General features: G+C 42.7%; 1 protein-coding gene and 1 non-coding gene across 3 annotated transcripts in view; both read right to left on the bottom strand.

Annotated features, from left to right (window-relative positions):
* bptf (bromodomain PHD finger transcription factor) overlaps window positions 1–17,350 on the bottom strand; it is a 48,079-nt gene extending 30,729 nt beyond the window's left edge. For both annotated transcript variants that reach the window (XM_023960379.1, XM_023960380.1), the window contains exons 1-10: window positions 16,622–17,350; window positions 13,947–14,769; window positions 11,103–11,154; window positions 10,480–10,648; window positions 8,671–8,901; window positions 5,604–5,807; window positions 4,504–4,698; window positions 4,182–4,357; window positions 2,812–2,985; window positions 2,549–2,730 (exon numbers count right to left, since the gene is read on the bottom strand). In XM_023960379.1, the coding sequence (XP_023816147.1) occupies window positions 2,549–2,730; window positions 2,812–2,985; window positions 4,182–4,357; window positions 4,504–4,698; window positions 5,604–5,807; window positions 8,671–8,901; window positions 10,480–10,648; window positions 11,103–11,154; window positions 13,947–14,769; window positions 16,622–17,192 (2,777 nt within the window). In that variant the 5' untranslated portion in view covers window positions 17,193–17,350. The remainder of the gene's footprint in view (window positions 1–2,548; window positions 2,731–2,811; window positions 2,986–4,181; window positions 4,358–4,503; window positions 4,699–5,603; window positions 5,808–8,670; window positions 8,902–10,479; window positions 10,649–11,102; window positions 11,155–13,946; window positions 14,770–16,621) is intronic.
* Window positions 17,351–18,288: 938 nt separating this feature from the next.
* Window positions 18,289–18,370, bottom strand: trnas-aga. The gene has a single exon. It is a non-coding gene; the product is annotated as a tRNA-Ser (tRNA).
* Window positions 18,371–19,519: the final 1,149 nt, after the last annotated feature.

Genomic DNA, 19,519 nt, shown 5'->3' on the forward strand with positions numbered 1-19,519 from the left:
GTTCCTTTAAAGACTTTAAAGATCAACTGTTTTTAACACGTTTTTGTAGCATTTTTCTCACGATGGAGGACATACATACATATATATTTCACAGTATTTACTTTACTCAAATTGCGATGGATTAGAGGCAGACTGTTACGGCTGTGGCCGTATTTGGTTTTGTTTGGTTTTGTTCTGTGTTTTGTGAATTTGATTTGTATCAGAGTGGGACTTCTGTGTTTTTTGTGGATCTTTGTGTGTGTGTGTGTGTGTAGGTCTAAGTGTGATTATTTTCAGGTGTGCTGGAAAGGGTGTGGCCTCCATTTGGACTCCAGCTGATGGAGGCAGCCTTTAAAAGCACCATTTGGACCTTCAGCCTGCAAGACGGGAGTTTGGCTGCAACCAGTCTCCACTGCAGCTTGGCCCTCTTCTCCATTTTGTTATGGACTTCACCACCTGTTTAGTTTGCGTTGCACTTTGTTTTGTAGTGTGTAGTTTTGTCCATGCCCACTCTGTTTAGGCTTTTGGTTTGTAGTTCTGTTAAGTGAAGCTGTAGGGTGAGCGGCCATTTTCTTTAGTACTTGTTTTCTCCTGTTTTTGTTAGTTCAGGGACGTTAGAGTTTGCCTTTGATTTCCCTTTTCTATTGGTACAGGTAAGAAAACAGATTTCAGTTAGGTGGGGTTTTGTTTGTCATTTTGGCCTTGGTTCACCTTGAAGCCTTTTGGCTTCACTTTTAGTTCTTGTTGGTTGTTGTTTATGCATTTGTAAATTAATGTTATGTTATGTTATGTTTTTGCATGGAGACATTTGTTTGGCGTTTTTTGTTAATTCAAATTTGGTAGCCAAAACAATGTACTTTTTATTGTTATGCCCCCTAGGTGCCCCTAGACACAGAAGGGGGCGTAACACAGACAGAACGGAGCAACTGCCCCAGGTGGGCCAAAAACCTCCCGCTCCATTCGGATGCATCCACTTGCAGATAAACAGATCTATTTCACTTGATTTGTTCCCCATCTGAGCTTTTTTTCTGGCTCAAAACTGTACGGCTCGATGGCTCCGATATTGCTCGCAGTTTTCTTGTTTCTCTTTGCCGCGCTAATGTTAGCTTGGGGTTGTGAGGGGCTGTAAGGTAGCAGGAGAGTGTGTAAACAAAAGGAATGCTGGGGTTTTAACGTAGAATAAACTTCTGCACACAACCCAGAAGTGAATTTCTGATGAACTGCTGCCGGGCTGCAGAAAATGTCTTAAAACTGACACAGGTGGGACTTTAAACACCGTTCTAGTTAACTACAGTTACTTTTAAAGAGAATTTGTCCAATAACAAACAAAATAAATAATAGATGAAATCAAAAGCAATTTTTTTCAAATTTTAATCAATACACCCAAAAAAAAAAGTATTGAGAGAAACCCATTCCTTTGATTTTGCCTGTGCCCATCTTAAATGGGGGTACAGGTTTTGGATCTCTCTGCTTTCTACCATCGATTACCTGGATTAGGTTTGTTCCACCACAAAGAACATTTGAGAGGTGGTGAAGAAGAAGAAAGTCCACAATAGTGAATGAACAAAGAAGTTGCATCCTAGGTAGGGAATGAATTTGGATTTAGTCCGAGCACGTTTCAGTAATCGGACCTACATAAAGCTTAATACGGTTTGGTTTTTATGACGCCTTCCATGTTTTGAATAGCCAAAAAGCCAAAAAAGACGGTAAAAACGTCGTACAACCAAAGTTTTCCAGAAGTGCTGAGGTTAGGACACCTTTTCCCAGATAGTCCACACTTTTGGACCTTGAGATTATTATTACATGTCAACAATAAACATTCATAGGTCCTGTTTACTTTGCTTTAATATGTAATGATGCACAAAATAGTGGTGTCCTCTTGAAGCACTAAGAGGAAGATGCCTCTTACTCATTAAAAGCTACGCGATAAGATTAAACGAGTTATACGATAATATATACAAAAAAAGACGTCTTCAAAAAAAAGGAAAATTCTTCTGGCAGAAGGGGAGTGTGGACACACAATGCTGTGGGAATTTTGGGAATGCAGACTCTCACCTTTGCACAGAAAGGGCTGCACAAACATTTCCAACCTTGTTGTGGACTGGCTGAAAACATTTTTACTGACCCATTTCGTTCTGTAGGTTCCAACCAAACGCATTAATAGAGTGGAGTAAAAAACTATGGATGATGGGGTAATACCACCGCCACCAGTTCTTGAATGGGCAGCACAGGTAAAGAAAAGGAAAATCTTAGCTTTAGAGGTTTTTTTTTTTATCTTACAATTGTTTTGCTCAAGCAACAAACTAACTTTTCATTCAAAGTTTGATCAAAGTTGTGATACATATGCAGTAAAATACTTTAAGGATCCTTCTGGACGAGTAACCAAAGTGCATTTAGTGTTTTTTTAGTGTCTGTAAGCCTCAGAAACAGCAGCTCCGCAGGTTGCTGGTAAAGGGAAAACCTGGTACAGGCTGCAGATCTTTGTTTGGCATTGGTTCCCCCAGCTGCACAGTGGCCAAACAACAGCACTCATCCCTGCTAATAGACGGAGCGCGATTCGTCCGTGTACCTGTGTGAGGTCCAGTTAGGGTGCATGAAAGGTGTTGGAACGTTGTTCTCAAGCTGGATGATGGTGAGTCTTAAGGTGGAGATGGTCAGAACTTTGGAACCGTGAATGGACCCGTTCCACTTGAACTCTCCGGCAGGAGTCATACAGAACTTATGGGACAGATGCCGTCTCTTGTCGTGGTCCTAACAGAAAAGCCGGACGGTGAGTAGGAACAGCTGAAAGGCGATTGACAGACACCTCCCCTGACCGCTAACCCCGCTCACCTCTCTGTGCTGGTGCTTGTTGAGGGCCAGGGCATTGGAGCTGTACTGATTGTGATACACGCGGTACTTGCCCTCCTGGCCGAGCTTGAAGTACTGGGGGAGGCTGCTCTTCATCACCACATCTTTGCGCGTGCTGACACGGGTGATGTCCCCTTGAGCGTTCACCACCAAGACCTACAGATATGCGATCACAGCGTCAAATCTGGACGAAATGCAACGCTTGGAAATAAAGGATGAAAAACACCACAATTTGAAAAAAATGAATTAAAATTTTTATATTTAGCAATGTAAAAATGATGAGCTAAAATGTCAAATGATATGATATATATAGCTGAAAAAAACAAGAGGAAAAATGTTTATGGCGCCGTCTTTAAGTCATGAGACAGCATGAAAGACCCACTCCAATGAAAATTGTGTTTCTGGTGTTTTTAACACGTTCTTGTTGCATTTTTCTCATGATGGATGACATTTATAAAGAAAATTGGGATCAAAACTGGTGAATAAGGAGCAAACGAAAAAATGCCATTTGAAAAAACTTTAAGTTGTTTCGTAGAAACTACAAGCGTTGGGTGACAAGCTTCCTGTTCTGCTCTATTCTGATGCCTCCACCTGGAGACAAATGGATCCGTTGTTTTTCTCCTCTGAGCTGGAATCTGGGTCAAAACTGTTCGGCTGGATAGCTACAATATTGCCCGCCATTTTTTGTTGCCCCGCTAATGTTTGCTTGGGGATGTGAGGGGCTGTAAGCTAGCGGGAGAACATCTAAAGAAAGGCATGATGGGAAATGAAAGCAGGCATAATTCGCGCCAATAATCCTGCCCATAACTCAGAGGCAAATTTCTAATGAACTCTGCAGAAACTACGTTCAAGAAAATGACACAGATTTTTTAAATTTTATCTAAAAACGGCGCCATCATAATTAAAAGACGACTGGGAACGTCACGAAAATAGATCCAAGGAGAGAAAACTGACTGCCCAGAACCCAAAGAAAGTGGCCTGGTAGGAGAGAAAAAGAAGAAAAAGAAAAATGTACCAAAAACTCAATGAGTCAAATGTGAATATAATCAAAAATTAATAAGCTAAGAAGTGATTAACATAAATGCAAAACAGATGCTTGTAAACTCAAAATTCTCTTTTCTTTTTATCAAATCATAATGATGACTTGAACCCCCTTTCTGATATTCCACATTTAGATTTTTTTCCGGTTTGGAGTCCCTTGACAGATTCGACGTTACCTTCGAATCTTAATGTCAGTGAATGCCTCTAAAAACATCACATGCTCCACATGCGTGTCTTTTTTGCAGCACAACATCAATGTTTGTGGTTTGATAAGCAGGAGGATAGTTTTCACAATACATTCTGGTCCTCACCTCCTTCCCTTCCTTGAAGCCCCTGTTGGCTTCATGAACAGCAGCTGCAACCTGTTGGTTTTTCATTTGGCTTAGCTTGCTCTCTGGGTTCCTCAATCGGGTCACCATGCGAGTTGCTGAACACTTCTTACTGCCAATCCCGGACGTTTCCCCGTTGACCGAGTCTTTGCTGTCCCCTGCGAACACGGTAACTACTTCAATGCAGAGCGCAGGCCAGTCAGTGTGAGGCCTTTAAACCCAAATGTACTGATAAAAAAACTCAAGTTTGTAGTCGTAGCTGTTATCAGTTAGAAAAGGACCCGACACAACAGAAGACGAGTACCTGCATCTTCAAAGCTTGCCAGAGATGACTGGGAGGACCTATCAGCCAAGTCTGGGGGTTCAGGCCCCCTGGGAGGCGCACCAGCACAAACGCTGCCGTTACTGTTCTCCTCACCGGGTTGGGAAGGCTGGGAGGACTGGCTCAGACTGGGAACGCTGTCTTCAGAGGGAGGGACGGGATCGGAAGGCGAGTTTTCTGTTGCACAGAAAAAGAAAACACAGAACTTAGAGATAAGATAATTGATAATCGATGAAACAGGAAAGACCTCTCAGCTGAGGAGAAAAGCAGTGAACCAGGAGAACTTGTGTCTCTGCATAAAGGATCAAGTCCCTGTCAGAGCATGAAGATGCTCCACGAACAAAGTTGAAGTAAGGCTGTGGCTCCCTCTGCTGGTTAGTCTACCATGATGCATGTTCAGAGTTAAAACCAACTCTGTTTTTGTTCTTGCAAAACAAACCAAAAAAAAGAAACAAAACACACAAATCATTTTTTTAAATGGAATGGACAGACAGAGAGCGAGACAGACAGAGAGAGAGAGAGACAGACAGACAGAGAGGGGGGGTGAGAGAGAGAGAGTCAGACACAGACAGAAAGAGACAGATAGATACAGAGAGAGGGGGGGAAGAGAGAAAGAGACAGACAGACAGAGAGAGAGTCAGACAGACAGACAGAGAGGGGGGGTGAGAGAGAGAGAGTCAGACACAGACAGAAAGAGACAGACAGAGACAGAGAGAGGGGGGCAGGAGAGAAAGAGACAGACAGACAGAGTACTTTATTAATCCCAAGAGAACTTGCATGTCCATTTATTGCTCCAAATTTACACACTAAATTAAATATGAGGAGCATAAAAGGATCATGATCCTTTTAAAATATTAAAAGAAATTAATACAAATAAAAACATAAAAATAAAGTCAATCGAACCCACTAAGACCAGAATAAATTCAGTGACCCCTCCTTATGGCTCCTCCCCTCCCAGCTGCATTGAATAGTCTTATTGCACTTGGTGCAAAGGACTTCTGGAAATGTCCTAAAAACAACAGGAAGCAACACTGCAGAGTGTTGCACTGAAAAGCTCCGTGACTACAGATGTTTCCGTTCACCTTTGATGCTGTTCGACACCTCCATCTGGGAGGAACCTTCTGACGGAGCCTCCGGAGAAGAAGCCGGGAGCTTTGGGGACACGCCTGGCTGACGGGGGCCCGCAGAGGAGATGTTGGCTGGAGAGGAAACCTCTGGAAGTTTAGGTTCATCGGAGATGCCGCTGTCAATGCTGCCCTCTTGGCCGGTGGGAGAACCCTCGGGAGCTACAGAGAAGCAACACGGAGAAAAGAGGGAAAAGATTACATCAAAGGCAAACAGAAAAAGAAGGACATCACTTGTTGTCTATGTTCCGTCTATGTTCCGTCTAGCTCAGGGGTCGGCAACCCATGGCTCTTTCATCCATCTGTTGTGGCTCCCTGTGACTTTGGAAAATGAGTTTTTTATAATAATTAAATTTTATTAGTGTGTTCATTTTTCATGGCATTTCAAAGGCGCTGATGGCTCCGTACGAAGCGCGAGCCACGTAAAAAACAGCTTCGTAATGAGCTCGTATTTATCGGGCGAGACCTGCAGAGCTGATAGCAGGAGGAGACACGCGGGGCGGCTTCAATAAACACTCCGATCTTCTGCCGGGAACTTGAGGTGCCGCGGGGCAGAGACCAACTCGCTGATTACAGACTGAGAGTTCGCACCAGCGTTGCCAGATAGAGTCACAGTTTTCCAGCCCAAAAGTCATCTGAAAACCGCCAGACCCAGCCAAAAACCGCCCAACACATCTTTTGTTGATGTTTTTTTCGTACTGGACTGATAAAATAAACGATTTTTCTAAATAAAAGATAGTTCTGACTAATAATAAAATGTGTACAATATTGAATATCTCTTCAGCGGGCCGCCTTCTTCCATTCATTTGCTTAACCCGCTCTATCCCCGCTATAACCTGCGTCCGGCTCTTTCATCCTTGTGCTGCGCTGGAGCGCCCTGACTACTATCGTATTTTGCACTCTCTGTGTAGGACACACTGAGGAGCGCGGGGGAAACAAATCTCAGCTGCAGAGGAGGTGAACAGGTAGAGAGGAAAAGCAGGTAGAGAGGCGGAGGAGGGGCTTTGGCTTCAAACTCTGTCAGAGAGATGCAAACACGGGCGTCAGATTGAGACGCAGCTTTCCCTGCGGGAGTTGAAGCAGAGACTTTCCCTGGGATGATTTTATGAACTCAAACATGGAAACATGATTACCAAGTAGAACTCTTCAAAATAATAAACCTGATCTCTCCACATTCTCAGCGTCTACCATGCATTGATAAACACATCGCTCCATGCAGCGATCAGACCAGAACCAGTAGCTCCTCCCACACACGGCCGCGGTATCATCCTTTAAAGAACACAATGTGCATTTGCAGCGACGTATGCTTCAGACGATGTCCGATTGGCCAATCTCCATGTCAATCAAGTCCCGTACTTCTCAGTGAGGATTTTGATTGGCTGGTGGATTTTAAAGAAGTACTTTTATTTTTTTTAATCTTTTCTGGCCCGCGACCTACACTCATTGAAGATCGACGTAATGAGCACCTTTGAATAATATATACATGCATAATATAAATAATGATGTCAAAACGGGTTGTGGCTCCGGGTGCTTTCTTTTTTATAAGGGGCGGTCCCAAATGGCTCTTTGAGTAAAAAAGGTTGCCGACCCCTGGACTAGCTGATTTCAGATTTTCTTCTAAATATTTCATACCTGAACAATTCATATACAGTGAGAATTTATTGTAAATCAACTGTTTTTGAAGCACCTAATTGTGAAAAACGGTGTAATTATACTTCTTTATGATTTGGGGTAACATATAGTTCAGGGGTCTCAAACTAAATTTTTTCTTATGGCTTTTTGCACATTTAAACCCTGGTCAGAAGTTACTGTAGAGCAGCTGGTCAGCCACTCCTATATTTTCATGGTTGAATTGAAACTATGGTTAGAAAAAGAACGGGCGCTGTTCACTGGAGATCAGAACAATCGTTACAGATACCTGAGATCATAGAAAGGCTCCAAAAACGGATGGAAATTCATGTTGGTGAAACCATATAAGTGCAGCCAAGATGCACAATAAGCGTGTTTGAGATCACCCAGGTGGGCGCAACGCGGCAACAGATCACCTGGTGTGTGACAAATGTCACCTGTCAATCATCACAAAAATGTCAGGAGAAAGGGGCAGAGCAAGGCCCCGACCTAAGTGAACGCAGCTGGAAATTTAGTACTGCACTGACTGAAAGCTGCCCTGACGACTACAAAACAATGCATTATGGGACATGTGTCCTGATGGGTTTTTGTAGTTGAGTGATCAATTAAAATCATTTAAAATACCAATTGATTACAAAAGGCTACATAAATTATAAAACATTAAAATAAATATAAAATATATAATAAACACAGATCCTACTAAGGGGGAGAGGCATATTAAAACTAAATTGAATGTTAAGGACAACTCCAACTCCCTGTTCTTCTTCAGTCTCGCTGCAGCTTCGCCTTCACCAGATAAGACTAAATCTTGTTGTTGCTCGCACGTGTTTACTGTTAAAGCCCCGTTAGCTGTCACACATGTAGTGTGTGACATTTATTCTCCGCAGTGACCCATCTCCCGCGGGAGCGCTGTGCGGCAGTGACAGCCGCGCACGAGAACCTTTTGCTCGGGGTTGATACGCCGCCGCGCCTAACCGTAACCATAACCTCAACCCTCTCCCGGGTCTGTGCGGCCCAGAAACAAGTTCAGCACCGCCTGCATGCGTTTAGAAAATTACGAGCAAATAAATACGTTCTGAAAAAAGATAGTAAGGAACTCCTGAATGTGGTCCGGGGAGGGGGCTGTCAGGTTTCCCTAAATGTTCTCCTGCCGGTCAATGTCACGCCCCCAAGAGTCATTTACCCTACTGTGATTGGTTGGTTCGTCAGCTCCGCGCACAACATTGAAAAAGTGTCATTCATACAAACTGGCGGGACGAATTAACATTAAACTTTCATATTAAGGCGGGGCCACAAAATATCATCTTGGGGGCCATAAATAGCCCGCGGGCCGCGAGTTTGAGACCCCTGATATAGTTGAACATCATATCAGTTTATGAAATATGAACATAACTACCTTCCATTTTGATCTCACATATTTCTTCCAGCTTCGGCTCTTCCTTTGTCCGCTGCTCTTCCCTCTTCATCTTCCCTTCTTGCTGCTCCTCTTCGTCCTCCTCTTTCTTACCATCTACCTCCTCCTTCTTTTCCTTCTCCAAGAACGCTCTCTGGGCCTCCTCAGCCGCCCGCCTCTTCACCTCTTCCAACTCCTCCTCCTTCTTCGCCCGCAGTCGCTCCAGGATCTCCTCTGGGTGAAGAAGACAGACATTTGCAAAGCAAATTACAAAACGGCAACAACATAACAAAAGATTTAAACGGATTAAAATAGATGTAAAAAAGAAGAGCAGATATGCATCGTCCAAACCAATAAATAATTGTTTTTTAAGAGATTCAATTTAGAAAAAACCCATTAAAAGACAAAGGTAGCGTATCAAGCAAAATGATGTTTAAAAATGCTATATATACAAATATTAAAATGCAATTTTTACAGATGTTCCTCTGTCTTATCCATAATGTTGTTCTGAAGGTCACTTTATTCTCTGTGAATGCCACTTTTATGCTGTTTGTATTTCTGAATGTCTTTTTTGCTGCTGAAGAGAAGAGAATTTCCCCATTGTGCTATGAATAAAGTTTATCTAATCTAATCTAATTTTTCATCTAATAAGAAAAAAATTCAACTTGGGGAATCAAAAACGTTGTTATTCATATCTTCAATATGATAATAAACAACAACATTTAAATTATTTTTGATTTGATTTGTTTCAAATGGTTTTATAAATTCTAGACTAAAGTTTCTTTTGTTTTTGGTGATTCTGAAGTACACACTCTGCAGAGAGAGTTGAGTCAAGTGCAGAAAGTTGATGGTAAAAAGGAAAAAGGGCAGCTTCAGATGAAACAATAAAATATAACTTTGTAGGGGGAAGGAATATCTATTCCCCATTTCCAAAAAAAAAAAAAAAAATCAGAAATGAATCCAGGATGCAGTTTTCCCAGTCAGAAATGTTCAGATGCTTTTTTATCATCCTTCTGAGTGATGAATCGGGAGCAGATGAAAACCCCGTTTAAAAAAAGTTTGTGTCACAGCAGCTTCCAAACTCTCGCTTCTCCGCTACATTTCTAAATCCTCCACTTGTAGACGACTCGAACCGTTTACGTCTTTTGTTTTCCTCGTCTGAGCCGCCATCTGGATTAAAACCGTCCGGCTGGATGGCTCTGATATTACTCGCCATTTTTTTGGTTCAGTAATGTTAGCTTGGGCTTGCGAGGAGCTGTAAGCTAACAGGAGAGAGTTTGAACAAAGGCATGCTGGGAAAAAAAAAAAGAAAAAGTGGAATTTTAAGCAAGGATAACTTCCGCTCAGTCCCGTCCACTACCTAGAGGCGAATGAACTCCTGCTGCTCTGCAGCCTAAAAATGGTAAAATCATAGGTAAAAAAAAAAACACTGGGGGCGATTCTACGATGGAAAAAATGTAGATGGAGCGGGACTTTAAATGTAACTTGGTCAGATGTGTTTCAAATAAAACAAACATAAAGGTGTGTGACTGGAAGAGGGACTGAAAAGATGCAGCAAGAGTTGGACATGGACTATCAGACTTGGACCAGGCTGAGGTTACACAGCAGCTCAGCTGCCTTCTATGACCAGATCATCGATAACCCCGCCGCTTTCATGACGGGAAGTGAACAAGCAGAGGACAAAACAATCAAAAAACAGGACAAAGAGAGCTAGATTTAGAAAATCCCACTTTTAACCAGAAATTAACTCAGCAAGGAGGAATTGCAATTTACCAGCTTTCTAGTGTGAAAAACAAAAAAAACAGACATTACCGTTTGCGACAGCAAGGAAACTTTTGTTGTTGCCTCGAGCCTTGTTGGTTAAGTCCTCGGTGACATCCATGTGAGAGTGCACTTCATCCCTTATTTCCTCCAGTGCAGCGTACAGATCAGCCTCCCAGTATTCCTTATCCAAGCGCTCTATCAGTTCAGCAAGCTGGACCTAGAGAGTTCACAGAGCGTGTCATGACTACTGCACGAATCCTCATCATGTCTGTGCTTTTGGACCATTTAAAGTACTTCAAGCAGGACAGAAAAAGCTTCAGATAGCACTCCAAAGCGTTTGAAGTTGAGCTTTTATGTTTATTTTTTTTTTTAGCTCTGAAGGGCCAGAAATAGCTGTGGAAAAACAAGAACTGTGACCAAACAAAAGATTTGACATCTTTTTCCGGTGAGAAGTTTGATTAAAAAGTACAAGAAACAAATCCATGTCAACACTGCAGTCCTTCTGCACACTTAGATTATGGTCTACGCTAAAGGACTTGAATGCGTTATAATTTATTTAAACACATGCTGCCTTCTAAATGACTGATATGGGGTTTTTTTTTTCCAGCTAGAAAACCACATTCTGCAAAGAAAAAACATTTTTGTAATGACTACGTCTTTTACTTTCTTACCTTTGTGCTGTAGTACCAGATGGATTTTCCCTCCTGCTCATCATCCTCCTCACTGTGGAGAAACGATAAGAAATAGAGATCAAAGCAACAACCAGGGATCAACCCCAAAGAACCGCCTTTCCCCACAATTTCTAGTTGATTATCCTTTAGGTTTTTTACTTTTAACTGCAATCCAAAGACGAAAAACTTGAAACTTTCCACATTGAGAGGGTGGACTTGATCATAAAGGCCTTTTTGCATACGGTATAGTAGTTTAACCTAAAAACTCTGGCACAATTTAATCAGTATCCTGTCATGGTCTAAATATTGGATAACATTGGAGTCATTTGGACTTTTAGAAGGAAACTGTGGATTACGGAAACTCAGGTCAGAGTTGGCAGGAAATACAAGAGTTTCAACAAAACAGATGCACAACTTCTGAGTTTAAAAAAAATAAATTCATGTGAAAATAAGATTTAAAAAAAAGGATAAAACCTCCATTTGGGAAAACTTTGCCCAATTTCAGGATGTTGAAAGACTGAATGAGGGAAAAAACTGTTTGCACCTGCGCCTCAGTGAGTCTCTACAGCTAAAGCTTTCTGTTAGCCGACCTAATCCGTGCGTTTGGACTGTGAAGCCTCATGGCCGCGAAACCAAACTGTCTGTTCAGCTACTTCATTCAATGTGCTCTGCCTTCAGAAAACACAATGAACGTTTCACCGTTTTTCCATTTCAATAAAGTCACGTTTCATAGCTGCACAGCACTTCTGTATCTGAGGGGAGATTGAGGAATTTCTCAAATGTTTTGGGTCAAGAATGATCTTAAAAAAAAAAAAAAAAAACACGCAGACACATGAGGAAGAAATGAAATCCTCCAAAGCTGAGTAGCCTCGGCTTCCTGTCAGGGTGACCTATAATCCTGCCCGGTGCGGCCGAGCCGGCATGCAGACGGCTCAACACCAACATGAGGTGAACCAAATTCAAAGCCAATTCTAATGCTGGGCAGCAAAGAGATGCTTTATTCAAGCACGTCCCAGCTACTACCGTCTATGAACGCACCCATCCAGGGCTGCAGCGCTCTGCCAAACACATCTGTCCTTACGCTCACTCTACAAGGATTACACTGAAGATTACTCGGAGTAATCTGCAGATCATTTGCATAAGCAATCAATAAAACAAACGGAAAACCCTTTGGCTTCATGGATACAATATGGACCAAATGGGATTAAGAAACATAGGAATTCTTTGGAACGACGTGGATTATACGAAAAGTTTCTATCATTTTAGAGTGAAGTTTTAGACATTTTGTGTAGGGATATATATATATATATATATATATATATATATAGGACTATATCTGTGCCAATATTGGTACCGCACGATTTAAAAATATTCTACAGATATTCTTATGGTTTCAGAAACACTTTATTTTTGAAATATATACTTGTTCCTAATAGATTACAGTCATAGTCAGTAATTGACTGTTATCGGGAAAATGTTATTTTTGATGGGAATACATATTGTTCCCAATAGATCCCTGCATTGGGGAGGTTATGGCTTACAGTTATGTCCAATATGTCTTTATGTCACCTCCCCGTCTGAAAGTGTCTCAGCGGACACAGACAGCAGGGAACCTCTCACGCCACCACGTTGTCGCTCATGGAGTTACAGCCCAGTCCTGTATTTTTGGGTGTAAGTAGACGTCAATTTTGGCTGGTTGGACATAGGCCTGCACAACATATCCCAAATTTATTGTTATCGCAATTTCAAGCTGTGCAATACGCTTATGGCAGAAGTTGGTGAAAATTGCTTACATGGTAATCTTAAAGGTGCTAAAACAGTCTTATGGCAGCTTGAAGTATTTAACAAATCAAATAAATCCCTTTATATCATTGACCAATCGGATGGAGCCCTTTTATGTTGGATGTTCGCCTCCTGTGCAGACGAGGGTCTTTTGGAGTGTAACTTAAGTTTTGTTGACTCCTATTTAAATTAAACTGAATTGGAAATTATGTTTTTGGTAGTTTTGCTATTTGTTCATTTATCGCAAGTTATATCGTGATCGCAATATTGGTCACTAATATTGCAAATCGCAACTTTTCCTCACATCGTGCAGCCCTGGTTGGACATAAACTGCTCATTCATGCATCATTAACATTCAGTGGGTTACTAGCCTAACAAATCTAGAGACCATTCAGAAGCTAAAGAAAGAACAATTTCTGTTTTTCCACCTCTTCAATGAAAGACAACAGTTTTAATGTCATAACTGTAACAACTGGGCTGGGTTTTACTGCCAAACTACTGAATCCATCTCAGACGGAAGATGATTTCACAAAATATTATTTTATTCGTAAAATTCTAATACCAATTTTGCTTGGTTTGGAAAAGCTAACCACATAATTGAACAGGAAAAAGAGGAAATAGTTTACTAAATAAAATGAAAAACTCTAACCGTAACAAATGGAACTGCTGCTTTTTGCCAAAGAAACCCCTACAGAAAACTGGATCACAGATTTGATGAGTCAGTATGGATGCAAAGACTGATTGGATGAATACTTTTTTTAAAGGCAGCTTATAATTGACAAAATTATTATTATTGGTTCGCCAATCGACCAATGTCAATAGGCCCCAACATGTAAAAATTAGGTGTACAGGAAAGTGTGCAGCAGTTAAATAACCAAGGAAAAATGTTTGAACGTGACACCAAGAACTAAAAAGTACAGTTTTTTTTAAATAAAAGATCACTTTTTGTTATTTCATTAAATTCCAATATGTGGCTTTAAAGTCAGGGTGGGGTTTAAGGAAAAAATAGATCACCTAGGTTACCTACCACGGTGAATTCTAAGGAAAAACTGCTGAACTTACACAACAATCCGGCGATCTAGAAACCAATATTTCCGGTGGTGCCTGTCGTAGCCGACGGGGAGCTGGCGAATGAAGGGCTTGCTCTTCTGCACTTCGGGGATGCAGTCCGTCACGCCGGGCACCTTGTGCGCCACGCACACCTCGCACTGCCACTCGTCCTCTGGCACCTCCTCCAACGGCGGCTTCACACACTCCAGGTGATACACCGCCGAGCAGGTTTCGCAGCACAGCAGGTCGCCCAGACGATGGCAAACCCTGCAGTGGTCGTCGTATGCGACCACGCCTTCCGACATAAGCTCCTCCCGGGCAATGTTGGTTGCCAGAAACTGGTCCGTCAAAAACTGCAGGACTTTGATTTTGTTCTCCAGGGGTTCGTACGGATAATCCTCAGTCTCCTGTAAAGGTAGAACGTGCCGGTATTCGGGGTCGCTCTCACAGTACGCCCGCACTATCTCCGGCCACGTCATCCCATCCACAAAATACAGAGTGGAGTAAACGGAGTCTTTGACATCAGCGGGACCAAATGTGGTGTTCGAAGTGTCCTCCTCCCGGAGAATAGCTTTGAGCAGGGAGATGTGCGTCTCTGCCAGCAGGGTGCACTGCTCCTGACTGGCCAGGGCCGCACAGAAGTCCTCAAAGCGGAACGGAGACAGCCGCAGCACCGTGCCGAAGTTGCGGAGGACCTCGTAGACGGCACAGACGTGGAGGAGCTGCGACGCGGGAACCAGGAGGTCCTCTGAGGACTTGGGAAGCTCCAGGGGAGGAATGTCCTTTGCCTCGAGAATGGGAGACCGGGGCCGTGGAGCCCTAGACCGCTTAGGACCTACAACACAACAACAAAAGTCATAAGAGAAAGCAATGGCAAGCTAAAGAAAAGAGGGAGTTATAGAGAGTAGCTTGTCATAAACAATGAACAAAAAAAACATTCAAACTAACAAAACGGTACATGGTGTCTAATTCTACAGCGCTTTTCTTAGAAGACCTTAAGTGCTTTACAGTGCTTTTCAAACACTGGCGCCCAACATCGGCGCCAACCTACAACCATTACAACCAATGTGGGGTTCAGTGTCTTGCCCAAGGACACTTCAACACCTGCAATATTCTGATCAGAGGTCAACCACCCTTCATATTCATTCAGTGTCACAGCACGAATAAATATTTAGACAAATTACATCAACAAAATTTTATTGTCACTCTAAGACCAGTTTGCATCTACTTTTAAAGCATCCCCAGTGGTTATTTTAGTTATGATTATGCAGTTTTTAGCCACATAGTTTCTCCAGAATGGCAGTAGTTCAGTAGAAATTCACCTCCGAGTTGTGGACGGGACCACTGGTGCGGCGTCAGCCTTCACTTATTTCCCATCATCCCTTTTTTACACTCTCTCCCCCGAGCTTACAGCCTCTCACAACCCCAAGCTAACATTACCGGTGAAACAAAAATGGCGAGCAACATCGGAGCTGTCCGGCCGTTCAGTTTAGATCCAGAGTCCAGCTCAGACGAGGAAAACAAAGACCTTCACGGATCTCTACGTCTGAAAGCGGATTCATCAGAATGGAGCAGGGAGTTCGCAGCTTCTACGTCCCACCTACCAGCTTTTTCAAACCTCATCTGCTCCTGATTCACCACGATTTGGATCGAGAAAGACTTTATAAAATAAATATAATTTTGTATTTGTGTGTCCTCCGTCATGAGATAAATGTTAAAAACGCAAAATTCATTGGGTGGGTCTTTAAATTATTACCTCTTTGAATTAAAGTAAGGGCTAAAAAAAATAACGACTTGATGTTTTTAGCGATCCTTAAAGCAAAAATAAAGGTTACAAAGAAGTTGTCTACAAGTATGTTTACACAATTTCTAAAAAAAATTTAAAAAAAAAAGAAGAATGTTAAGAAAGTGTTCTTCTTACAACCTAAATAATTTAGTCACGTGTCCAGCAGCTCATATTAAAAAAGCTAAACAGCATTAATTAAATGTCAAGAGGTGGAAAGGTGAGTGACTTCCACACCTGAATAACGTGATGATGCGGTTACTGTGGTAACGGAGGACCACGCAACAAGTGCGTGGAAACACACGCTTGTCAAGCTCATCTGGAAACATCAGGCCACCAAAACAAACCATTTGAAACGGAACCTAATCCAAGAAAAACGCGTTAAAATCGAGACATCTAACTGCAGTTTAATTTAAAGCTAAAGTTTTTATTTGGTAAATAGATTAATTTAAAATAAAAGACTGGCACGTTTCACTGCAGAACAATGCATTGATCACAGAAGAAGCGTGGGGTTAACCTGAAATAAGTAAAAAAAAAAAAAAAAAAGTAGAAAAAAGTTCAGATTCAGACACTTTTTGACGATGATCTGCGGGAAAATGAGATTCAACGCAAAAGGTAAATCATGGAGGGGGGGGGGCAAGCGCATCAATCCAGCAACTTGACCCCAAAAATCTGCTGATTCGGCTCAAACCGAAGCCTTTAAAAGCCGCTTAAACCGGGGAAGACCTGCAAGAAAGAGCGCGCGGACGGAGCAGCGCACGGTAAACAAAGGCCCGATTCTGAATTCAAACTCCATTTTGAACAATGCGCCTTGCTTTATGCATTGAGCTAAAGAAAAACATAAAGCCCGGGTTGACGTGTGCGAGCCCGCTCGGTTCGGCGGTGTGAGGGGGGCGAACGTTACCTGGGGTGCTCCCGAGCGTGCTGTGGCTCCGAAAGCTGCTCTCCGTACAGTAGCTGGCATCCTCATTATCCGGGAGGTCCTCCAGATAGTCGGAGTCGTCTCCCAAGGCCTCGTCGTCTTCCAGATCCGACGACGGGTTGTCGTTCAGCTCGTCCTCGTCGGAGCGGTAGCTGATGTTGTCCTCCTCCTCGTCGCTGTTGTCGTCGTAGACCACCTTCGTCTGCGGCTGCCTCACTCCTCCTCTCCCGCCGCGGCCGCTCCTCGACCCCCTGCCTCTGCCTCTGCTCCCTCTGCCCCGCGATGCCGCTGCAGCCGCCGTGGAGGCTCCAAGTTTCCGCCGGCCCCGCGACGAATGAAAGTTTTCTCGGCCGGAGAATTCGGTGTCCATCTCCGCAGGACCGATGCTGCAAACACCGCCGCTAGTTCCTCCCCGGCCGCGACCCCTTCCTCTGCCCCGTCCCCGCCCGCGCATCCCCCTAGTCCTGCCGCCCCGGCAGCCCCGGAGCGGCGCGGGTGAACCTTCCCGCATCACGGCAGGTTGTTTGGGCGGCCTTCCTCTTCTCCCTCTCATAGCAAGAGCAACGCTCTTATACTCCGCTGCAATCTCGCTGCTCAAGTGAGCCACGTTTGCCGTTTTAAAACAAGGATCAAATGACCACGAAACGGGCGACACTCCCCGGCCGGTCCCTGTCAAGCCCCGGCCTCAATTTTTCAGCGCAAAGCTCAAACTGAATGGCCGGCGTCCCGCTTTGGGTCGCTAGCAGACGCCATTTTTCTGCTCGACTCTCCCTCCGTTGAAAACACAGCAGGCCTCAGATGAGTGTCAAGGTAAACTGGGGAAGCGCCGTCTCAAACGGAAGTCGTGTTTTTCTCTCTTCAAAATAAAGCGTAAAAATATGAAGAAAAAAGGACAAATTGATCAAGCGAATAACTTACACTGCACACGTTTTTGACAATGTATCAATTTTTTACATGGAAAAAAAGCTAAAATATTTAGTTTTAACTGCTTAATATGAACTTCCGGGGGGGAAAGTCATCTCTAGCTTGACACGAATCCTCTGGATCCATTTTGGTCACGTGACCCCCGTTCTACAAGAAATGCCGTAGTCTTATAGTCAATAAATAAGTTATCAAAACAAAGTGTTAAGTGGTGTTTCTTTACGGGTATGTGTTTATAAATACTGGCCGATTTTCTGAATCTTAGCTCCTGTCGTGGCTTATTATGCAGCCACGAAGAAGCCACCAACCATGATAGACGGAAATTCCATTATCAACGTTGGTGACACCACTTGCTGCTACCACTACAACTATTACTGCACTACTACTATGTTGATATTTTTTAGCAACCATCAAGCCCCACTTGTCTCCAGTTCATTCAGGATGTGCGCACTAGCTGGCACATAAACCTGTGCCTTGTGCATAAAAGATCCGCTTTATTGCACACAATTTTTTATAATTGACCAATGATTTGACAGCACACCTGGTGAAACGTAAAATAATGCACCAAAATAGATTATCCATGTGGTTAGACCGCTGTCAATCAAACTTTGAATCCGCAGTTCTCATGCAAGAAAACCATTAAACAGCCTTAAGTGCTCTGTCAAAACTTGCGATTAAAAACAGTCTCCAAAAATTGAACCAAAGTCTACAAAGGGCGAAAAATACTACGTTGTCGGCAGGATTCGAACCTGCGCGGGGAGACCCCAATGGATTTCTAGTCCATCGCCTTAACCACTCGGCCACGACAACTGATGTCTACTTGCTGTCACAAGTTTTTTAAGAATTCAAATTAAGCCTGTATCTTGGGTCCATATTTGTAGGTAGGTGTACGTTGCGAAAGCGCATTAATTACACCCAAACGAACATTACAGATATATTGCTGTAATGCTGAAGTCAGGGTCCGAATGTTGCTCAATAATCTTTGACCTTATGCTTGACAGATCCAGTTTTGCCAACAAAATGAAATCCAAAGTTTTCTATAATTATAAGATCATTCAATTTTTAAACTAAATTAATATATTTAAGGCTCAAACTTTTCCCCCAAAAGGTTCCAATTTTTACAATTAAAGTTAGTGTCATATCCAAACAATTCTCGAATGTGTATTGATGAGGTACTGTATTGGTTAGTATCCACTAAGGTGTAACGATTAATCAATTTTAGTAATATACAATAATATATAATATAGTAGTATAACCGTTATAGTGCATCACAGCAGACAACAAATACGTGATGCAGCAAAAAATGATCACTCCAATGTTCAGAAATACTTTGAATTTAGCATACGTGTGACCACAGTGTGCTAGAATGTTCCCCTTGGATTATTTGAATGTGGAAAAACAACAGTGGACTGAACTTTAGGAAATTAAAATGTGAATGGATTCGACATTCTTGTTTACTTGTGATGGGGCGGTCGACCTCTGATTGAAATATCACAGGTTCGATTCCCACCTTACCCGCCCATGTGTTGAAGTGTCCTTCAGCAAGACACTGAACCCCACCTTGCCTCTGTTGGAAGATTGGCGCCAGTGTTCGGCAGCATGGGACCCTGACTGTAAAGGCCTTTGGGCCTTCGAAGGTTAAAAAAAAGCGCTACTATATAAGTATACGCCATTTACCATCTGACCTGAATCCAAGGCACACCTGACATCATTAACCAGTTTTACACAAGGCTGTCTCAGTACTGCGGTTCATTCTAAAGCCAGATCATCTCACAAATGTTTTGCAAGAGAAACTCATTAAGCTAAATAAAAACAAGTTTTTCTAAAACCTTGCTTAATAATTGTTTTTTTTTAATAACTACAGGTCTGTAGGGTCCAAAATGAATCATTAGACCCTTAGTTTGTGCTATGTAGATACATGGGTCCAACCTTTCTGAACCTTCCAGTTCCTAAAACCTT

The sequence above is a fragment of the Oryzias latipes genome, chromosome 1 (assembly GCF_002234675.1).
Source record: "Oryzias latipes chromosome 1, ASM223467v1".
NCBI lineage: Eukaryota > Metazoa > Chordata > Actinopteri > Beloniformes > Adrianichthyidae > Oryzias > Oryzias latipes.